The 19,598-nt window shown below is 43.2% G+C and overlaps 1 protein-coding gene across 10 annotated transcripts in view; it reads right to left on the bottom strand.

The window, feature by feature from the left end:
• Positions 1 to 19,598, bottom strand: part of LRRFIP2 (LRR binding FLII interacting protein 2) — a 148,507-nt gene that overhangs the window by 56,192 nt on the left and 72,717 nt on the right. For 4 of the 10 annotated variants that reach the window (XM_040353285.1, XM_040353288.1, XM_040353286.1 and 1 more), the window contains exons 11-19: positions 19,415 to 19,489; positions 18,873 to 18,920; positions 18,474 to 18,518; positions 17,447 to 17,494; positions 17,286 to 17,342; positions 13,270 to 13,332; positions 6,565 to 6,672; positions 3,468 to 3,512; positions 904 to 1,032 (exon numbers count right to left, since the gene is read on the bottom strand). In XM_040353285.1, the coding sequence (XP_040209219.1) occupies positions 904 to 1,032; positions 3,468 to 3,512; positions 6,565 to 6,672; positions 13,270 to 13,332; positions 17,286 to 17,342; positions 17,447 to 17,494; positions 18,474 to 18,518; positions 18,873 to 18,920; positions 19,415 to 19,489 (618 nt within the window). The remainder of the gene's footprint in view (positions 1 to 903; positions 1,033 to 3,467; positions 3,513 to 6,564; positions 6,673 to 13,269; positions 13,333 to 17,285; positions 17,343 to 17,446; positions 17,495 to 18,473; positions 18,519 to 18,872; positions 18,921 to 19,414; positions 19,490 to 19,598) is intronic. The other 6 variants (XM_040353290.1, XM_040353291.1, XM_040353293.1 and 3 more) reach the window with 2 other exon arrangements.

Below are 19,598 nucleotides of genomic sequence, written 5' to 3'. Positions count from 1 at the left end.
CTCCTGCTAAAAAGAATGCATCTTGCAGACAGCTACATTTGTACCATGCCTGAAAATCACTTCAATGCAAATGTATTTTTTTGAGTTTTGCTTGTTTTAAAGAAAGAAGAAATAAAAAGCAGGTTTCCGCTGTACAGAAAAGAGCACAATGACCAATATGTAAAATATATTTACAGATACGGTTTAGTCCCAGCCAGAAAAAAAAGAAAACCTTTCACCAAAGTAGTCTTTGAACATTTCATGCTCAAGGTGTAAACGCAAAGGAAAACTGCTTAAGGCTCCATTCACACCTAGGCGTAGGGCGTACAGGCGTTTTTACAGGCGATTTTTACCGACGTTTTTGTCGCGCGTATGTGCGCGTTTTCGCACAGTGGCGTTCGACGTTTTTGTACTTTGTCTTTTTCCATATTAGCCAATAAGAAAAATGATCATCCCTGACATCACTTGTTGCTCTCCTAGGAATTTTTTATTCCTCTTCCTGGGTGAATATACCTCTTCCGGATTTCAGCAACACAGGCGTCAAAACGCTTGTACAAGCGCGTGTTTACGCGCAATACGCGCGTATCAGGCGTTTTACATTGACTTCAATGTAAAAAAAAAAACGCTCAAATACGCGCATATCGCGCGCTAGGAGCGACAAAAAAGGGTCCGGAACTTTTTTGAGCTACAGGCTACAGGCTACAGGCGTTTAGGCGTTCAGATGTGAACCATCCCCATTGCCTTTCATTACTTTTCGTCCCTCTGGCGTTTGTGCGCGTCGCGCTACAGGCGTAAAAACGCCTAGGTGTGAATGGAGCCTAAAAATATAAAAAAATATCTGAATTGTGCTTAACTACTTTTTATATAAGCAGTAGCTGAAGAGATGGTGAATCATGAAGATGTGTCTGTGTTGATTTATCTCACCCTTAATTCACTCAGTGAAGCATCTGGATCCAATAAACTACTGGCATCTCCACTTCCTCTTCGAGACGATGATCCACTTAGAGGAGTAAAGGTACCTGGCAGCCCAGAAGCTGCATTACGAGATGATGGCTTTAAACAAAAGAAATATATAAACATGTATCATTATTAGGGATTAAAGATTGCTCTACAGCAAAGCAAATTTATTTACACTTTTTTTATAAGTAACATACTTCACATAACGAAACAATACAAATATGTGCACCATCTAGTTTATTAAATGAACTGACACTTCCTAGAATGCATGTGCAAACCCTGGAGTATAAGGAACCCTTGTGGAGAGAAAGTGATGTAAAACATGACCTTTATCACCTACATACTTCAATGAGTGTAGATGAAGAGAAGTAGGGCAGATGACATGAAACAGAAGGAACCCCTAGGTAATGCTTGAACAGGGAGCAAATGTATATCCTGTGTTTTTTTTTTTTATAGAAAGCTATCTGAACATAGATTAGTATATATACACATATACAGTATCTCACAAAAATGAGTACATCCCTTACATTTTTGAAAATATTTTATTATATCTTTTCATGTAACACTGAAGGAATTACACGTTGCTACAATGTAAAGTAGTGAGTGTACAGCTTGTATAACAGTGTCAATTTGTTGTCCCCTCAAAAGAACTCAACACACAGCCATTAATGTCTAAACTGCTGGCAACAAAAGTGAGCAATCCCCTAAGTGAAAACTTCCAAATTGGGCCCAAAGTGTCAATTCTTTGTGTGGCCACCATTATTTTCCAGCACTGCCTTAACCCTTCTTGGGCATGGAGTTCACCAGAGCTTCACAGGTTGCCACTGGAGTCCTCTTCCCCTCCTCCATGATGACATCACAGAGCAGGTGGCTGTTGGAGACCTTGCGCTCCTCCACCTTCTGCTTAAGGATGCCCCCCACAGATGCTCAATAGGGTTTAGGTCTGGAGAAATGTCCATCACCTTTACCCTCAGCTTCTTTAGCAAGGCAGTGGTCGTCTTGGAGGTGTGTTTGGGGTTGTTATGTTGGAACATGCAGCCAGTCTCTGAGGGGAGGGGGGATCATGCTTCAGTATGTCACAGTACATGTTGGCATGGTTCCCTCAATGAACTGTAGCTCCCCATGCAGCCCCAGACCATCACACTCCCACCACCATGCTTGACTGTAGGCAAGACACACTTGTCTTTGTACTCCTCACCTGGTTGTCCCCGCACACGCTTGACAGCATCTGAACTAAATAATCTTATCTTGTCGTCATCAGACCACAGGACATGGTTTCAGTAATCCATGTCCTTAGTCTGCTTGTCTTCAGTAAACTGTTTGCGTACTTTCTTGTGCATCATCTTTAGAAGAGGCTTCCTTCTGGGATGAAAGCCATGCAGAACAATTTGATGAAGTGTGCGGTGTATGACAGGCTGACCCCCCCGCACCTCTTCAACCTCTGTAGCAATGCTGGCAACACTCATATGTCTATTTCCCAAAGACAACCTCTGGATATGACACCGAGCACGTGCGCTTAACTCCTTTGGTTGACCATGACTAGGCCTGTTCTGAGCGGAACCTGTCCTGTTAAACCGCTGTATGGTCTTGGCCATCATGCTGCAGCTTAGTTTCAGGGTCTTGGCAATCTTCTTATAGCCTAGGCCATCTTTATGTAGAGCAACAATTCTTTTTTTCAGATCCTCAGAGAGTTCTTTACCATGAGGTGCCATGTTGAACTTCCAGTGACCAGTATGACAGAGTAAGAGCGATATCAAATTTAACACACCTACTCCCCATTCACACCTGAGACCTTGTAACATTAACGAGCTACATGACGCCGGGGAGGGAAGATGTCTAAGTGGGCCGAATTTTTACAATTTCACTTAGTTGTGTACTCACTTTTGTTGCCAGCGGTTTAGACATTATAGGCTGTGTGTTGCGTAATATTGAGGGGACAGAAAATTTATATTGTTACACAAGCTGTACACTCAGTCGGTTCACACTGCAGCGGCACGACTTCTGGGGCGACTCTGCAAGTCGTCCTGAGGACGACTTCAGAGGCGATTTGCAAAACGACTTCTGTATAGAAGTCAATGCAGGTCGCCCCGAGCCGCCCCCGAAGTCGTACAGGAAACTTTTTCTAAGTCGGAGCGACTTGCGTCGCTCCTATTAGAACGGTTCCATTGCATTCAATGGGACGCGACTCGTCAGGCCGCTTAGCCGCCTGACGTGTCGCCCCAGTGTGAACCGGGTCTTCCTTCTTTACATTGTAGCAAAGTGTAATTTCTTCGGTGTTGTCACATGAAAAGATATAATAAAGATTCAATAAAATATTTACAAAAATGTGAGAGGTGTGCTCACTTTTGTGAGATACTGTATATGTAAATCTATAAAATTAGTTTTTGGCTATAAGATTTAAAAAAGAAAGAAGATTCCTAGACATAGCAAGAACAGAATGTCAACAAAAAGTCAAATGTAATTTATGTGAGTATGTATGGCAAAATGTATATTACATGGCCTGTAACAAACAGAGCAATAAATCTACTTACCCTAGAATAACCTTCAGAATACTGCTTGTCAATCTTGTCCTCCAGCTACAAGCAAAAAACAAAGAAAGACATTGCTTCAATACAGGTATACAATAATGAACAAAAAATAAAATATAAGATCACTGCTGTGGAAGCAAGAGATTATACAGAGGATTATTTGCAGACTACTGGATGATTATATTCATTATTTAAAGCGGTTGTAAACCCGCATATACATTTTTTTTATTTTACACCTGCAAGGCAAAAGCCATAATGAGCTACCGCATATTAGCTCATTATGAAATACTTACCTCGAAACGAGGTGTAGGGAACTTACCTGGTCCACGCTGAGCCAAGCGTGTCTTCCGGGTATCGCCGCTCCAGCACTGTGATTGGCTGGAGCGCCGATGACGTCACTCCCGCGCATGCGCGCGGGAGATTTCATTCCGGCGTGCCGGCCCTTCAGCCGAGGATCCCCCTGCGCATGCGCCGCTGCAATCAGCGGCACATTGCGAGGGGAATATCTCCTAAACCGTACAGGTTTAGGAGATATTCTTTATACCTACAGGTAAGCCTTATTATAGTAGGCAAAAGTCAAAAATGTGGGTTTACAACCACTTTAATATTTATTTTCCCTTTTTTATCATGAACTCAAGCTTCTGTTAGCATTGCTTCACCTAAATATATAAGAACCCAATACATTTTGATTGTTTAGAAGTCGTACCAATAGGATTGTGATGAAAGTACACCAGTTAGAAAAAAAAAAAGTCAATTATTTTATATGTCCTTCAAGATATAAGCATCTGACTTATGTGAATGTACAATATACATGTAAACTGCAAAAATAAATTATACACTTTAGTGCCTCAAAATGCATAGCTATTAAAACAAATGAGCTAAATGATGTTGTAGAATAATTTTTCCAGCCATCCTCAATACCTGTATAGTACTGTATTTGTTAAGGTAATCTATACCAAATTAGCTACTAGGGCTTGTAAAACAAGATCATTTTTTCAACAGAATAGGACTTTGGTCTTGATAGTTTACATGTCTCTCTTTGTACCCATTTATTTTTCCTCTGCTTTGTCACGATATTTTGAATATTACAGGTAATGCTTATAAATCACTGGCCCAAGCACCAAAAATTTGACAGATGTCTGATGTCCAAACCTCTCATTATTATATTAAGTTACTGTCTTTGTTGGATAAATGTAATCCTTATCATTTGAACAGAACGTGAGAACAATCTCCTCAATGGGGTCACAGGAAGCAATACCATACTCCCCACTCCAAAAGCGAAAAAAGTTGTTAGAGGTCCACGTTAACAAGTTACATAATTCTCGGTCATGCTGGGGTATCTCTGCAAAAAAAAAAAAAATCTTCCTTGATCCTTATTTATTCCTCATTTGTTCAGCCTCTACATTACCATTCATCAATGCAGATTACATCAATCAATTATATCTGCACAGTGGTAAATTTCTCCTGTAAAAGAGCACTTTACATAGTGCCTATGTGTGTGACCATGATTGTTGTCAGTAATTTACTACTGGAAAGCGCGTTTTTGTAGACCAGGGTTAATGGCAAACTAACTCTCAGTGATCCAGCAGAGAAAATGTTTAGCACCACTGATTTAGTACATTTGAATACTTATCAACGGGTTCAATAGGACCGATTTGTTCCCCAGGATTACAGGAACAGGGGTTTCAAATACACAGAACTCTGACAGCCTGATTTCCATCTACATTTATTGCCAATAAACACCACTCAATGTGCTTTCATTTATGGTTGTTGCTGACCAAGTTTATTTATTTTTTTAACTGGCAAATTACAGCGTTTAGACTTGCTATGGGAAGCAATAAATGTGAGATAGCACCGCGGCCTAGGTTCACCCACATGACATATTAGTTGGTAGAGTGTAGGAAGGAGCAATACTGGTCCCTCATGTGTAATGTGGCAACATTCCAGCATGTGCACAAATGAAATGAAAACCACAGAGGGCAGCCTTTCCCAATGTTTTTACTTCAGGGAGCCCTTGAAATCGTTTTTAGTCCCTACCTAAAAGGATTAAATTACAAGTCATGTACATAAATAAGCAGGAACAATAAATTGGTGAAAATCTTGAAGAAAGAATGTGGCTTACCCACGGTGACACCCAGGGCAGATAATTTTTTTAATCACCCCTGCTCTACACAACATTTTCAGTAACAATTTTGAAAAAAGATGAGGTGTTTACATTATTGAAGTGACCACTTACACATGTTTGTGGAAACTTTCCCTTACATTGTTGGTCAGTGATAAGCCTCATACAAACGGTCGGACTTCAAACAAACTTTTCCGTGGATTTTTGTTTGAAGGGCATTGGCATGCATACACACGGCAGGACTTTTTCAACAAACTTTCCCAAAATCACATGGTTTTTCAGCTCTTTACCGCCCCCATTTGGTCAACTTCTGCTATAACGGGTTGATTTTAACATTGGTTCTGAGAATGCGTGTTTGTACTTTGGACTAAAGTCCGATGGACTTCTGTACACACAATAGGATTTTGCACCGTAGGACTTTTGTTGCCGAAAAGTTTGTCCGTTTGCAGAGCGAACATTTGTCCGATGAAAACCGAAAAAGTTTGTCCGATGGAGCGTACACACGGTCAGATTTTTTTGAAAACCTGCTTATTTTGAAGTTTGTTGTCAAAAAGTCTGACCGTGTGTATGGGTCTTAAGTGGGAGATGAATTCACCATTCACCTCAGCAGGAACCTTAGGATTCTATGGGACACTGGTTGAGAAAGGCTCATCTATACAAACTTACAGCAAAGGCATTTTTTGCTTTACAATTTTTTTTTTTTTTTGATAAATAGAACTGAATACTACACGCAGAATAGTCTTACAGGACATAGTGATGCAAAAAAATAACATAAAATTGTTACTAAAAAGTACATATTAAACAAACTGATGTAATATAATAAAGACATAAGCTATAAAGCAGAGACTATTTTCTGCATGCACTAATGTTAAAAATATTTCACAAGACTTTGTGATCCAGCATCTTCGCTTAGAACAGTGAAGTAAAATCTAATATTAGTCACGCTGCTTTGGCACAAAACCATGCATTACAACTCACACTGTTGAGATCAGCAATGCTGACATCATCAGACACTATACTTCCCCTACGATTGGAGCGGCTAAAATAATCAGCTGCAGATTCACTCTGGTCAGAAAAGTCTGAGGACTTGAAACAGACAAAAAAAAAAAATCATCACTCATTTATCATCCAGCTGCAGAAGTGCATAACATCCTACTAATCGGATCTAGACATTAATATGCTAGCAGTAGAGCTACCTCTGTAAAACATTAAAGATATTACAAATTGGATTTGTAGAAAATGCTTTCTATGCATTTCGGTCAGCAGTGCGCTATTCAGAGTCTCTTTACCTGTTGTACAAATACCAAATCTGACATCTATTTTATAGCATACACAAAATGTATTGAAGAACAAAAAGCAGACATAAGCAACTCAGCAGGGTTGACAAAGTAAAATACAAAGCTACTAAAAAAAAAAAAAGGCAGAAACAGAAGACAAAATAAAACAAAAAACAGATAAGATGCCTTTGTGTGCAGATAAAGCGTTTGGCTGCTAGAATCAGAACATAAAAGGAAAAAAAGGGATTTTTATTAACAGCTTACCTGTAAAATCCTTTTCTTGTAGTACATCACGGGACACAGAGCAGCATAGCCATTACATATGTTATATAGTGTACCTTCAGGTGATGGACACTGGCACTCTCCGACAGGAAGTTCCCTCCCTATATAACCCCCACCCATAGTGGGAGTACCTCAGTTTTGTAGCAAGCAATATGCATCCCAAAATTCCCCATAAGAGGGGTGGGAGCTCTGTGTCCCGTGATGTACTACAAGAAAAGGATTTTACAGGTAAGCTGTTAATAAAAATCCCTTTTTCTTTATCGTACATCACGGGACACAGAGCAGCATAGCCATTACATATGGGATGTCCCCAAGCAATGCTCCATGAGGGGAGGGAGACAACCAGAAAAAACCAAACAAGAGGTGCCACCGGACAAGAGGAGATTAAACTGCGGCCCGCAGTACCGCCTGCCCAAAGGCTGAATCAGCGTTCCTCCTAACGTCCATTTGATAAAATTTTGCAAATGTGTGGACAGATGACCAGGTTGCTGCCCTGCAGACCTGAGCCATAGGGACCTGGTGATACGCTGCCCAAGAGGCACTTATAGCTCTAGTGGAATGAGCCTTAACCGATAAGGGTGGACTCTTCCCCTTCAGGCCATAGGCCTGAATAATCGTCTGCCTAATCCACTTAGCAATAGTGGCCTTAGACGCTGCCTGGCCCTTCTTGGGCCCTTCCGGCAGAATGAATAAGACGTCCGTCTTACGAATCTGGGCTGTAGCTTCCAAGTAAATCTTTACAGCTCTAACTACATCCAAGGAATGTAGTAACCTCTCTTCCTTAGAAGAAGGCTTTGGAAAAAATGATGGAAGAATCACATCTTGATTAAGGTGAAAATTTGATACCACCTTAGGCAGGAAGGACGGAAGCGGCCGCAAAACGACCCTGTCCTTATGCAATAATAAATAAGGTGCCTTACATGACAAGGCTGCCAACTCCGACACCCTTCTGGCGGATGCCATGGCCACCAGAAACACTAGTTTCCTAGTCAAAAGGACCAAAGGAATCACGGACAAGGGCTCAAAGGGCTGCCTTTGCAAGGCCGATAGAACCAAATTTAGATCCCAAGGATACAGGGGAGCTTTAATCGGGGGATTCACCCGAATAACACCTTGTAAAAAGGATTTCATTAAGGAATGGGCAGCCAACGATCTCTGGAAGAAGACCGACAAGGCAGACACCTGCCCCTTGATTGTGCCGACCGCCAAACCTTTTTCCACTCCCAACTGTAAAAACTCCAGGATTCTCCCAATAGTATATTTGCGGGGATCCCATTTCCTGGTTTCACACCAGGTAATATAGGCCTTCCACACCCTATAGTATATTAACCTGGAAACTGGTTTTCTTGCGTTTATAAGGGTAGAAACGACCTGCCCTGAAAGGCCTCTGTTTCTGAGAATCAGGGACTCAGCCGCCAGGCCGTTAAATTTAGGGCCTGTAAGGCAGGGTGGTAGAATGGCCCTTGTGAGAGGAGGTCCGGACGTAGAGGGAGGACCCAAGGCTCCTCTACGGTCATCCTTTTTATCAAGGAGTACCAAGGTCTTCGGGGCCACGCTGGGGCCACTAGAATCGCTGGCTTGCGTTCCCTTTGAATTCTGTGAAGAAGACGGGGTAGCATCCGTATTGGAGGGAAGGCATAGATTAGCGCAAACTGATGCCAAGGACACACCAAGGCATCTGTCCCGCAGGCCAATGGATCCCTCGTTCGAGAGACAAAGTTTGCTACTTTGGCATTGAATCTGGACGCCATAATGTCCACCTCCGGAGTACCCCACTTCCGGCAAATGACCTGGAACACTTCGGGATGGAGGGACCACTCCCCTGGGGACATCTGTTGGCGGCTGAGGAAGTCCGCTTGCCAATTGTCCACCCCGGGGATAAAGATAGCTGAGATGCAGGGGACATGGGCTTCTGCCCATGAAAAGATCCGATCTACCTCCCTTTGGGCTGCCTGACTCCTGGTGCCACCCTGGTGGTTTATATAAGCTACGGCAGTGGCATTGTCGGATTGTACCCTTACTGGGGAGCCCTGCAGAACCTCCGTCCAGCCCAAAAGAGCCAACCGAGCTGCTCGGATCTCTAAGACATTTATGGGTAGGGCTGATTCTGCCCTTGACCATTTCCCCTGTAGGGTTAAATCGTCTAGGACTGCACCCCAACCTGATAGGCTGGCGTCCGTGGTTACTATCCTCCATGAGGGGGGATTGAACGATCTTCCTTTCAGAAGATTTTTTGTGACTAGCCACCAACACAGGCTCTGCCTTACCGCATAGGGAAGGATAATGGGAAGATCCAAGGCCTGGAGTCTTCTGTCCCAGGCCGCGAGAATTGCTCTCTGTAGCCTCCGAGAATGGATCTGGGCATAGGGCACTGCCTCGAAGGTGGCCACTAGCTTTCCCAACAGGCGCATGCAGAGGCGTATAGATGGCCTTGTGCTGCTTAGGACTATGTGGATTAACTCCCTTATCGAGTCCACTCTGGACTGGGGCAGGAAGATCCGTTGTTGTCTTGTATCTAAAATCAGACCTAGATACTCCAACCTTCTTGTGGGCTGTAAAGCCGATTTGTCCCGGTTTAGAACCCAACCCAGGGACTCTAGGCAGTTTACTGCTAGCAACACTGCCCGATTTAGACCGGCCGCTGAGTGGTCGACTACCAGAAGATCGTCTAGGTAGGCCATGATCAGAATGCCCTGTTCCCTTAGGATGGCTAATACGGGGGCCAGGATCTTCGTAAAAACCCGAGGGGCCGTGGCTAGTCCGAACGGAAGAGCCACGAACTGATAATGCCGATAGTTTAGGGCAAAACGCAGATACCTGTAATGGCCTAGGAAAATCGGAACGTGCAGGTATGCGTCCTTTATATCGATGGAGGCCAAGAACTCCTTTCCTTGGAGGGCGGCCACCACCGAACGAATGGACTCCATTCGAAAAGACCGGACTCTTAAAAAGCGGTTTAATAACTTTAGGTCCAGAATAGGCCTGACGTCGCCGTTTGGCTTCGGGACAACGAAGAGGTTTGAGTAAAACCCTTGTCCTTGCTCCCCTGCTGGTACTTCCATAATCACTCCTTGAGATAGGAGTCGCTCTAGGGCGGACAGAAGCGATGCCTGTCTCTGAGGGTCGCCTGGAAGTCTTGACATTTGAAAGTGAGGAGGGGGGAACTCCCGAAACTCCAGCTTGTACCCCTGAGTTACTGAGGACAGAACCCATTGGTCGGTAACTTGGGCCCCCCACAACTCCGAGAACAACCGGAGTCTTCCCCCCACTTGAGAGAGTGGGGGCGCCCCTTCACAAGGCTGCCTTAGGGGCAGCCTTAACCGGCTTACGGTTCCACGGTCTCTTGTTCCCTGCAGCTTGCCCCTGGGGCCTGTTTGCAGCTGCGCGTCCAGGAGGCCGTCGATACTGCCTAGAGAATGAGGGCCCTGGAACTGGAGAGGTTGGGCGCTTAAAAGAGGGACCTCGGAACCTTTTCTTAACCGGTAAAAGGGTGCTCTTACCACTAGAGATCTTTTGAATATATTTGTCAAGATCTTCTCCAAACAATCTCTCTCCTTGAAAGGAGAATCCTGTAAGGAGTTTTTTGCAGGGGGTTTCTGCAGACCAGTTCTTTAACCAAAGTAATCTTCTCATGTGGACCAAATACAGGGATAGGCGGGACGCCTGTTGGATTGAATCCTTGATAGCGTCTACCGCGAAACATAAGGCTCTAGGTAGATCGGCTAAGTCCTGAGCCTGTTGAGCCGGGAGGTCCTTTAGGGCCTGCTTGGCCTGGTCTTTTAAAGCCTGGCAGACGCCAATGGCAGCTACAGCTGGCTGGACCACTGCCCCCGCTGTGGAAAAGGATGCCTTTAGTAAGGTCTCAAGCCTTTTATCCACAGGATCTTTGAACATGTGAATATTGTCCACTGGACATGTTAAAGCTTTATTGACACATGATATGGCTGCGTCAACAGTGGGGACAGCCCATTTTTTTGAAAACTCCTCCTCTAAAGGGTACATAACTGCGAACCTTTTAGGAGGCAAAAAAATCCTGTCTGGCTTAACCCAGTCCTGAAATATCAGGTCCTTTAACAAAGGATGGACCGGGAACACCAGGTTGGCTTGGGGCGCTTTTAGGGAGCCCAATGAGGACACAGCGGAGGCCAGAGGCTGAGGCAAAGGCATTTTAAAAGCTGACCGCACCATATCCGTTAAGGACTGAACCCACAATTTTTCTGCGTGAGAAGCTGAAAAAGGTTCTTCTATAGTAGAATCTTCAGAACCCAAATGGTCCAGATGATCCTCAGCCTGGTCTCCTGTATCTTCCAATTCCTCAGTGGAAAGGACATCTTCCTCAGGAGATTCAAACCTGGGAGACGGGGACCTAGCCCGCTTCTTCCCGGATAAAGAGGCCGTAATAAGAGCGGCCATCCTCTTTTCAAATCCACCCAAGGTGGAGGCTAACATCTCTTCCGTGACATAGGAAGGAGTTGGTTGAATAGGGCCCGCCATAGCACCTAGCAACCCCGATGGCTCACCCAGGGCAGCAACCTCCGGATCCTCCGGGGAGGTAGGGGCAGGTGGATTCTGGGAAATATCCTCCGAGCCCGATGGGGAACCCTTCGGCTTTTTAACACCTTTAGCATTTTTAGCGTTCCCTGCACCCTTAGGAGCCATAATAACAAATCTGAGATACTCCGCTAATATACAACCAACTGTAATAGCTGGAGAAAAACACACATTTAAATAAATGAGGAAAAAAATTTAGGCTAGGGTAATGTTAGACAGAAACTAAACTTCCCAAAACCTAACAAGAGATAGCAATATTGAGCCCCAAGGGCTTAATCATATCCTAATATTGCTTCCCTTAATGCTGGGCTAAGAGAGTACCAAATACTAAGTACTCTGACTGCTACTTAGTACACCGGCTTTTCAGAGAAAATATGAGCTTAAACAGCTCTTTAGCAAGGTGTGTACAAAAAAACGGCCACTAGGTGTCACTGTGTCAGCATAACATAGGCAAACCTATCCTGCTCAGCTCAGCATCGCTGCTCCGTGTCCCTTCACAGCCTTCAGCAAACTGACAGGCTAAATAGAGTTTTTCCCTCTGATGTACAGAGGGGAGGGAACTCCCTGGGCGTCCCCCGCCCCTCCACGCAGCGTCGGTGCCTATAACAGTGCGCGCGCACGCGCGCGCGCGCGCTCCCGACGCCGCTTTCAGGAAGCAGGAAGCAGAATCCATGTGGGGAGAGGAGCCCGGGAGCTGCTGGAGACACACAGACATCAGGAAGTAAGTAATTTAAACCGGACATGCTCCCTTTTACATTTCATGGAGCAAAACACCTTGTAGCAGCAGCAGCAGTCTATTAGCCCAGCCAGAGGAACAGTATACCTGGGTGTTTGAGCCATCCAGTCATGCAGACTTTGTGGTTTCTCTTTTAGCCCATGCACAGAGGCATAAAAAAGGCTTTTCCCCAGAGTCCCCTGTGGGGAGCCCACTGACAAACCAAGTTCCGTAGGCCCCCCGCTTACCTTTCCACGCCGCAGGGTATTGCTCATGCAAGAGGCCCAATCTTCCCCCTTCACCGTGGGTATGGTCATAGACCTTCAGGGACCGGGGTCCAAGTCAGGAACACCACACACCTGGACCTATACAGCACTACTGGCAGCAGGTATTCATAGGTTAAAAAACCCAGTCCTGGAACCCAGAGTCCAGCCCTCCAAGGAGAGGCATTATAGGCAAAACCCCATCCACGAATTGGGGCCCGGGTACCGTCCACTTTGGCTATGAAGCACCTTGGACGGATCCGGTCGGCTGGCCCTGGTCCCAAGGACAAACTGCAGGCACAACCTTCAACGTGCACCAACACCTAAGACACTGGCGAAAAAACTGAGGTACTCCCACTATGGGTGGGGGTTATATAGGGAGGGAACTTCCTGTCGGAGAGTGCCAGTGTCCATCACCTGAAGGTACACTATATAACATATGTAATGGCTATGCTGCTCTGTGTCCCGTGATGTACGATAAAGAAAACAAAGTTGTCAAGTTTGACTTTTGCCTGCCTTAATTTTTTAAATTATCATGTAAATGATTTATTTTTAAATGTCAAACAAGAAAACACTGGCATGCAGCTGGGCTCACCACGCTATCTTTTCGCCCCCGTCCAGCGCTACAAGAGGTTATAGAACCCTCATCATCTGTACACTAAAAAGAACACACACTATTAATGCTGCTCACAAACATTTCCCTACATTTAGATTATCTATGGAGCAATCTCAGATGGACTCCTTATAGCAGGATCAAAGCCAAAGAGGCTGTTGGAATGAATGTGATGGATGGTGCAGTCAATATGAATCTACAGTGCATGCAACATCAGCACATCATCTTGCTTATACTAAGCAATTTTAAAAGGCAGTGTACACTTTCAAAAATGTTTATTGTTTGTATATTCCATGTGCCATTTATTTGCTTTACCGTGTAAAAATGGGCTTGCGTATTGTGGCTACAATTTCTAGTGTCATGGCTGATGGGTCCCCTTATGTCCACTGTCCATGTATTTATTCACCTAGCTTCTCCCCATTTACTAAAGGGTTAAAACAACTTTCAACGAATGTGATGCCATCCGCTCTGTCACATCACAAATGCGGGAACGCTAATGTAATAAAAGAAACATCTTCCAGCTGCACGAGTGAGCTCTGAGTTTGTGACTGTCAGATATGATTACTGGGCTCTCGCCTCCATCAGCACCTGAGGGACCCAGGGATTGTGGGATATGTAGTTTCTTCACAGGAAAAATGCAGATCTCACACAAAAAGACACAGGTCCTGCAATAAATACCCTGTGCAGTGCTATGTGATATGCCTCATATCTGACCACAAACAAACTGCTGACATAGGAATGTGAAGAATCACTCTACTAAAGGCTGTGTGTACAACAAATGACACCATGAAACTTCATGATCAATGCACATCCAATGCACTGTGAAAACACAAGGTGCAGGTGGGAAGTTTTAGAATTCCTTTAAAGTGGTTGGAAAGGCTGAAGTGCTTTTTTTATCTTAATGAATTATCTGCATTAAAGAGTAAGTAAACTCTGAAAAAAATAATTTATTGTACCCTTCCCTGCAAAGTAAAAGGCATAACATGCTAGTATGCATCGCATACTAGCACATTATGCGACACTTGCCTGAAACCCAAAGCCTGTGTCGTCCATGCTGCATCCATTTTCACCCGTATTCCTTCCGGGGCCACAGACTCTGGCTGTGTGACTTGCCAGAGCCGCATGCACACAGGAGCCTCCAGTCACGGCACTGACTTCTGAAGAAACGGCAAGAGCGGCCGTTCCTTCAGAGCGCATGCGCCGATAACATCATCGGCACAACATACAGTAAATATCTCCTAAACGGCATGTTTAGGAGATATTTACAGTACCTATAGGCAAGCCTTATTCTAGGCTTGCCTATAGGTACAAACATTGAAAGGAGGTTTACAACCTTTTTAAAGGTAAAGAAACTTATACTCTGAGGCCCACACCAAAAATGTATCTGAGCCCGATGTGGATCCAGTACTATGCCCAAGATCAATTGTGCAAGCAGCGGAAGCCATTAGCTCCTGATGCTGTCTATTAAATCTGGTGACGAGGGAGCGGGGGTTTAGGGCCAAGATGCACTGTCAATGGACACAAGACCACAGCTCGAGATTGAACCAACACGTATGCCACCATAACAAGTGGCTTCCTTTGGTTTCAAACAGAGAAGAGGAAGAGCCCAGAGCCAGAAGATGAGGATTGGAAACTGTGCAAACCAAAGCACAAAGGAGGCAAGTATGACATGTTTGTTATTGAAAAATAAAAAACTTTACAATCACTTTATTGATCACATAAAAGCGATGCTATGTTTTAGAGCCAGTAAGTAAACTGTCATAATACACATGTGATGGTGACCCAGAAATGTCGATTGTATGTGGTCATTAAAATTGTTTTGCACAAGCAATTTAATGTGCCGATGATGAACCAAGCACTCGATATTTTTTATAAATCAGAGAGAATCTAATAATAATATCAATAAAAAAAAAACAGGCCCTGTAAGATGTATTGAACTTAGACCAATTTTACATTTAGGCTGATAAAAAAAAACACATAATTTAATGCAAGCATGCTCAACTCGTGGCCTGCAGACTCATGCATATAGCAACCCCACACAGTCTCCTTTGGGTGCATGCCACTCAACTGAATGATTGCCTCAATAATCCTGGCAGCGGTCATACACAAGACACTATTGCGAAGACTTCCCGCTCTTCTCTTTCTTAGCCGAGTGGATCACACCTAGTGCCATCTATACAGGGGTTCTGAAGGTGGATTCTAACAGTTGTGTCATTCTGGGAGCATACGAGTACATTAGATGTCATTTTATCTTTGCTGAATAAAGAAGTTTATTGCACTTCTAGAGCAATCATTTCCCTGGCCTGATGTTTGTTTAGATTATCCAGTCCTTGTTTTGGCAATTCAACGGATTGCTGCAAAGATCCCGATATAGTTAAGGCTACAACACTGGATCAAAACTTTTTTGGGTTGGCCACGCCTGAGCGCAAGAGAGGGATTAATGGTGATCTGGTTAATAAATTTAAAAAAACTATTTTGTGATTAAGCAGTAGGTAAACATCCAACTGAAATTGGTCCCAAAAAATAAATGATAATCCTGATTGTAATTTAAAATCTTCATTATGGATTATGCTCAAATGCAGAATTCTCAACCATTTATTTTAAAGCGGCCTATGCTCTTCAAAAGGTTGAGTATCCCTAATTTTATGGTCCCATATCTTAGGCATTATGCCGTTTCTTTTTTTTTTCAGTCAACCAACTCGTTTCCCCCATCCACACATTTAATGTGTAAATTTCTTCCGCTGTGGTATCGTTTTCCAACAGCACGGAGCCTTCACTGCTGTCAGAAAACAACGATATGTGTTGCAAGCTATAAAAACCAGCGGCACTGATCATTCTGGAAAAACCCAACAGGCTGGTTGATAGATCAAGTTTTGTACAACCAGCCTGCCCATACATGGATCAAAACTTGGCTGGTCCACGCTGAACTGGCAAAATTTGGTCCATGTATGGCCAGCTTTATTCTATTTGAACATGTATTTGTAATTTTAATGATTATACTGGTCTAGGAACATTTGTATTGTGTTGTGTTTATTCAAGATCATACAGAGAGCCTCGTCTTCAGTTCACAGACAAATTGGAGAAAACTACAAGCTATATTCCCCTCTCACACTAGTAATCGTATTAAGAACTTGGTTTCAGAACAAAGCTGTGCAAAAAAATAATATCAAATACTTCTGCATGAAATTCTGAATAATTTTCAAAACCATCTTAAACTGATGTAAACGTACACTACATTTTACACTTGAACAGCTCTGAGCGTTAAGGCTGCTTTCACACTCACAGCGCTCACGTGTCGGCGGTAAAATACTGCTTATTTTAGCAGCGTTTTCCCGTCGTTTTTGCGGTACTTTTAACCCCCGCTAGCTTCCGCTATAGCGGGGCTTTGCCAGCAGTTCGGTGGAGCTGTCCATATATTTCAATGGGCAGGGGCGCTTAAGGAGCGGCGTATTTACTGCTCCTAAAGCGCTACAAAGAAGCTGCTGGCAATATTTTTTTATGTCCTGCCAGCGCAGTGCCCCAGTATGAAAGCACTGGGTTTGCAGTTGAGGCTTTTTTCAGCCGCTTTACAGGCGTTCATTTTAGCGCTAAAGCGCCTAAAAATCGCCTCCAGTGTGAACGAGGTCCTGGAGCCACCGAAAATTTAGACATCACTTCAGTAAAAGTTTGGTGCACCAAAAATAATCCCAGCCATATACTTTGTTAGAAAAACATCAGTAGGGTTACAAACCATTATCTGATCTGTATCATATTGCTAAAATGTGAATCATGCAAGACATTAGTAAGTACGGTAATTCACAAAGTTAAAATAAAAATATATAACGTAGTTGTAGCTGGCTTATTGTTACTGTTACTGGTCATGGGAAATACACAGCAAAGAGAGTGATCCTGTAAAGCTGGTGTTGGTTCTAGAACATGGCGCACACACACACACACACACACACACACACACACACACACACACACACACACACACAACATGCAGTGGGATCTCTCACCACAGGACTGTTTCTAGTCGAGCTGGCTCTAGACGAATGGTAGCTATATTCAGAGGGCTGGTGACAGGGTGACCACAGAAAAGAAAATCACTTAAGAATTACTGAATGCTTTTAGGATGTTGGGATATAAACTGCAGCATCAACAAACTAGGAAAACTTACAGTTCGGGAACTGTACAAATTAGTAATGCCATCCCCATAGAGTGATGTCTAAATTGAAAAGAGGAATTTAGTTAAAAACCGCTTCTAGGCACTGCATGAAAACGTCTGCTACGTGCCCCATACTGCCATGCAGCTAAAATCATGCAGCACTCTAGATTTAATCTACCTTTACCAGCACAGGCACCTTTTCTTAATTTCCATTTCTAAATGTCTAGCTAGTCAGGTTTCAAATCCAAAAATTATATTGAGAATATAATTAATCTAAAAAATATAAACTAAGAAAGATTTTTCAAAGTGTCTATGTAAACTCTAAGGCCTCTTTCACCCAGCCGGGTTGGTGCAACCGCCAGTTTCCTGCGGCAAAAATGTGCGGATTCTTGCTGCTGGAATGACCAAGTAATGCAATCAGCAGCGGCTGCTCAGCCCAACTCTCATATAGATACACACTGGGCGGTTAGCTGTGGTTTGGGACAGGTGTCTGAGCCCAGACACATAACCTGGTCGTTCCCTGCAGCAAGAATGTGTGGATTTTTGATGCTGGGTCAAATGGCCGCCTAAACCCATCTGTTTGACAGGGGCCTGATAAATATCCGTTCATCCATCCAGAAATCCTGTAACCCGCCAGTATCCTTGCTAATTTTATAGACTACATATCAACCTTCCCCCTTGGACAACAGAGGGAATATTATGACAGAAATGTGTAGTCTTAACGCATGTCCTTTCCTAGGGTACCAATGCGCTCAGTATGATTGTCACTTTAGGACAGGAAGTGAGGTAATGGCAAAATTACCAGGTTACAAAAAAGAAAAACTGGGGGGGGGGAATAAAAAAAATGTAAGGACCAGTAAGCTGCAATACTAACTAAAGTGTAATAAATAACAGCATGTTTAAAAGCAAAGTAATAGACAAACTGTATAAACCTTAACAGGAGTTTTAGTTAAAAAATATTATATACAGTATATATATATCCCCAATAATTAATTTTGTGATTTACTCTAAACAGTTCAAGCAAACTGCAAATACTAACCGAACTTGAACTTCGGGGCAAGGTAGCACTTAACTTTGGTGATGTCTGTGAAAAAATATTTAGCATTTAGAGTTTCTAATTTACTCTCAGTCAAGCTTGTACCTTTCATTAAATTAGTAAGTGGCACATTAAACAGAACTGTTCATGACATAAGAATATGCATTTTTGAGAGCTTGTGAGCACAGATGAACTTCAATGAAAAAACTAATTGGTAAAGCATATGAAAGCGATTGCTCTCAGCTTTTAGAAAACAGATTGCAACCAATATTGCGAAACAGACCAAGAACTTCAAAGGCTTTAAAATGACCATAAAAATGGTAACAAATAAGGACAGACATGCACACATACACGTCTTGTCTCCATCCAGTGCAGACATAAAACCAGCTAGTTTGTACTAACCCTGTAGCTTCTAGTAGTGGCTGACGGCTCACTGTAGAGAGAAGACGACTAACAAGGGAAAATAAATAAATACTTAAGCAATTAAATGTAAACCTTTACGGACATATAAAAGAAAAAAATTAAACTATTGTGAAACTGCATGCAAAACATAACACTGGTTTGCTTTTTTGCCATTTATAATTCACTGTAAAACATGTAATAACCAGTGAATAAATGCTCATCATAAAGGCTAAGAAAAGCTCTAAAAATGTTAGATACAAAAAAATAAAAAAGCCGATATTTTAGTAAATAAAGTTGATCAGAACACACACAAAATTCTCAGTTCTATGAAACAGCAATCACAGTATTTCCTGTTTAGAGTCAGCTGGCTGCAGAAGTTTCCTCCTACTTCAACATCTGCAGGCCTTGTATGGCAACGTTACATACTACTGTGTGTATGCTTACATCTAATGACATGCCAGGACAATTGCTCCACAGTTAACCCCAGCTAGTAAGCTTTTTACAACATGCAGAAAAAAAACTGTGAAGAAACGTTAACAGACCCGAGTGTGGTAGCTGGAAGAGGGTTTGCTATATTTAAGACTGCTATAGTTTCGCTGATCATGATAAAGTCCACTCTGTAAGAGGTGAAAGAAAAACATAAAACACTTGACTAAAATGCTGGTGTGTCTTCAATAGCATAAATTCATTACTGTGCGTGCTTGCATATTACCAGTCACAGGTTAC

Source organism: Rana temporaria, chromosome 5, assembly GCF_905171775.1.
Source record: "Rana temporaria chromosome 5, aRanTem1.1, whole genome shotgun sequence".
Lineage (NCBI taxonomy): Eukaryota > Metazoa > Chordata > Amphibia > Anura > Ranidae > Rana > Rana temporaria.
The sequence above is the reverse complement of the archived record's forward strand: the minus strand, read 5'-3'. Positions and strand labels throughout refer to the sequence as shown.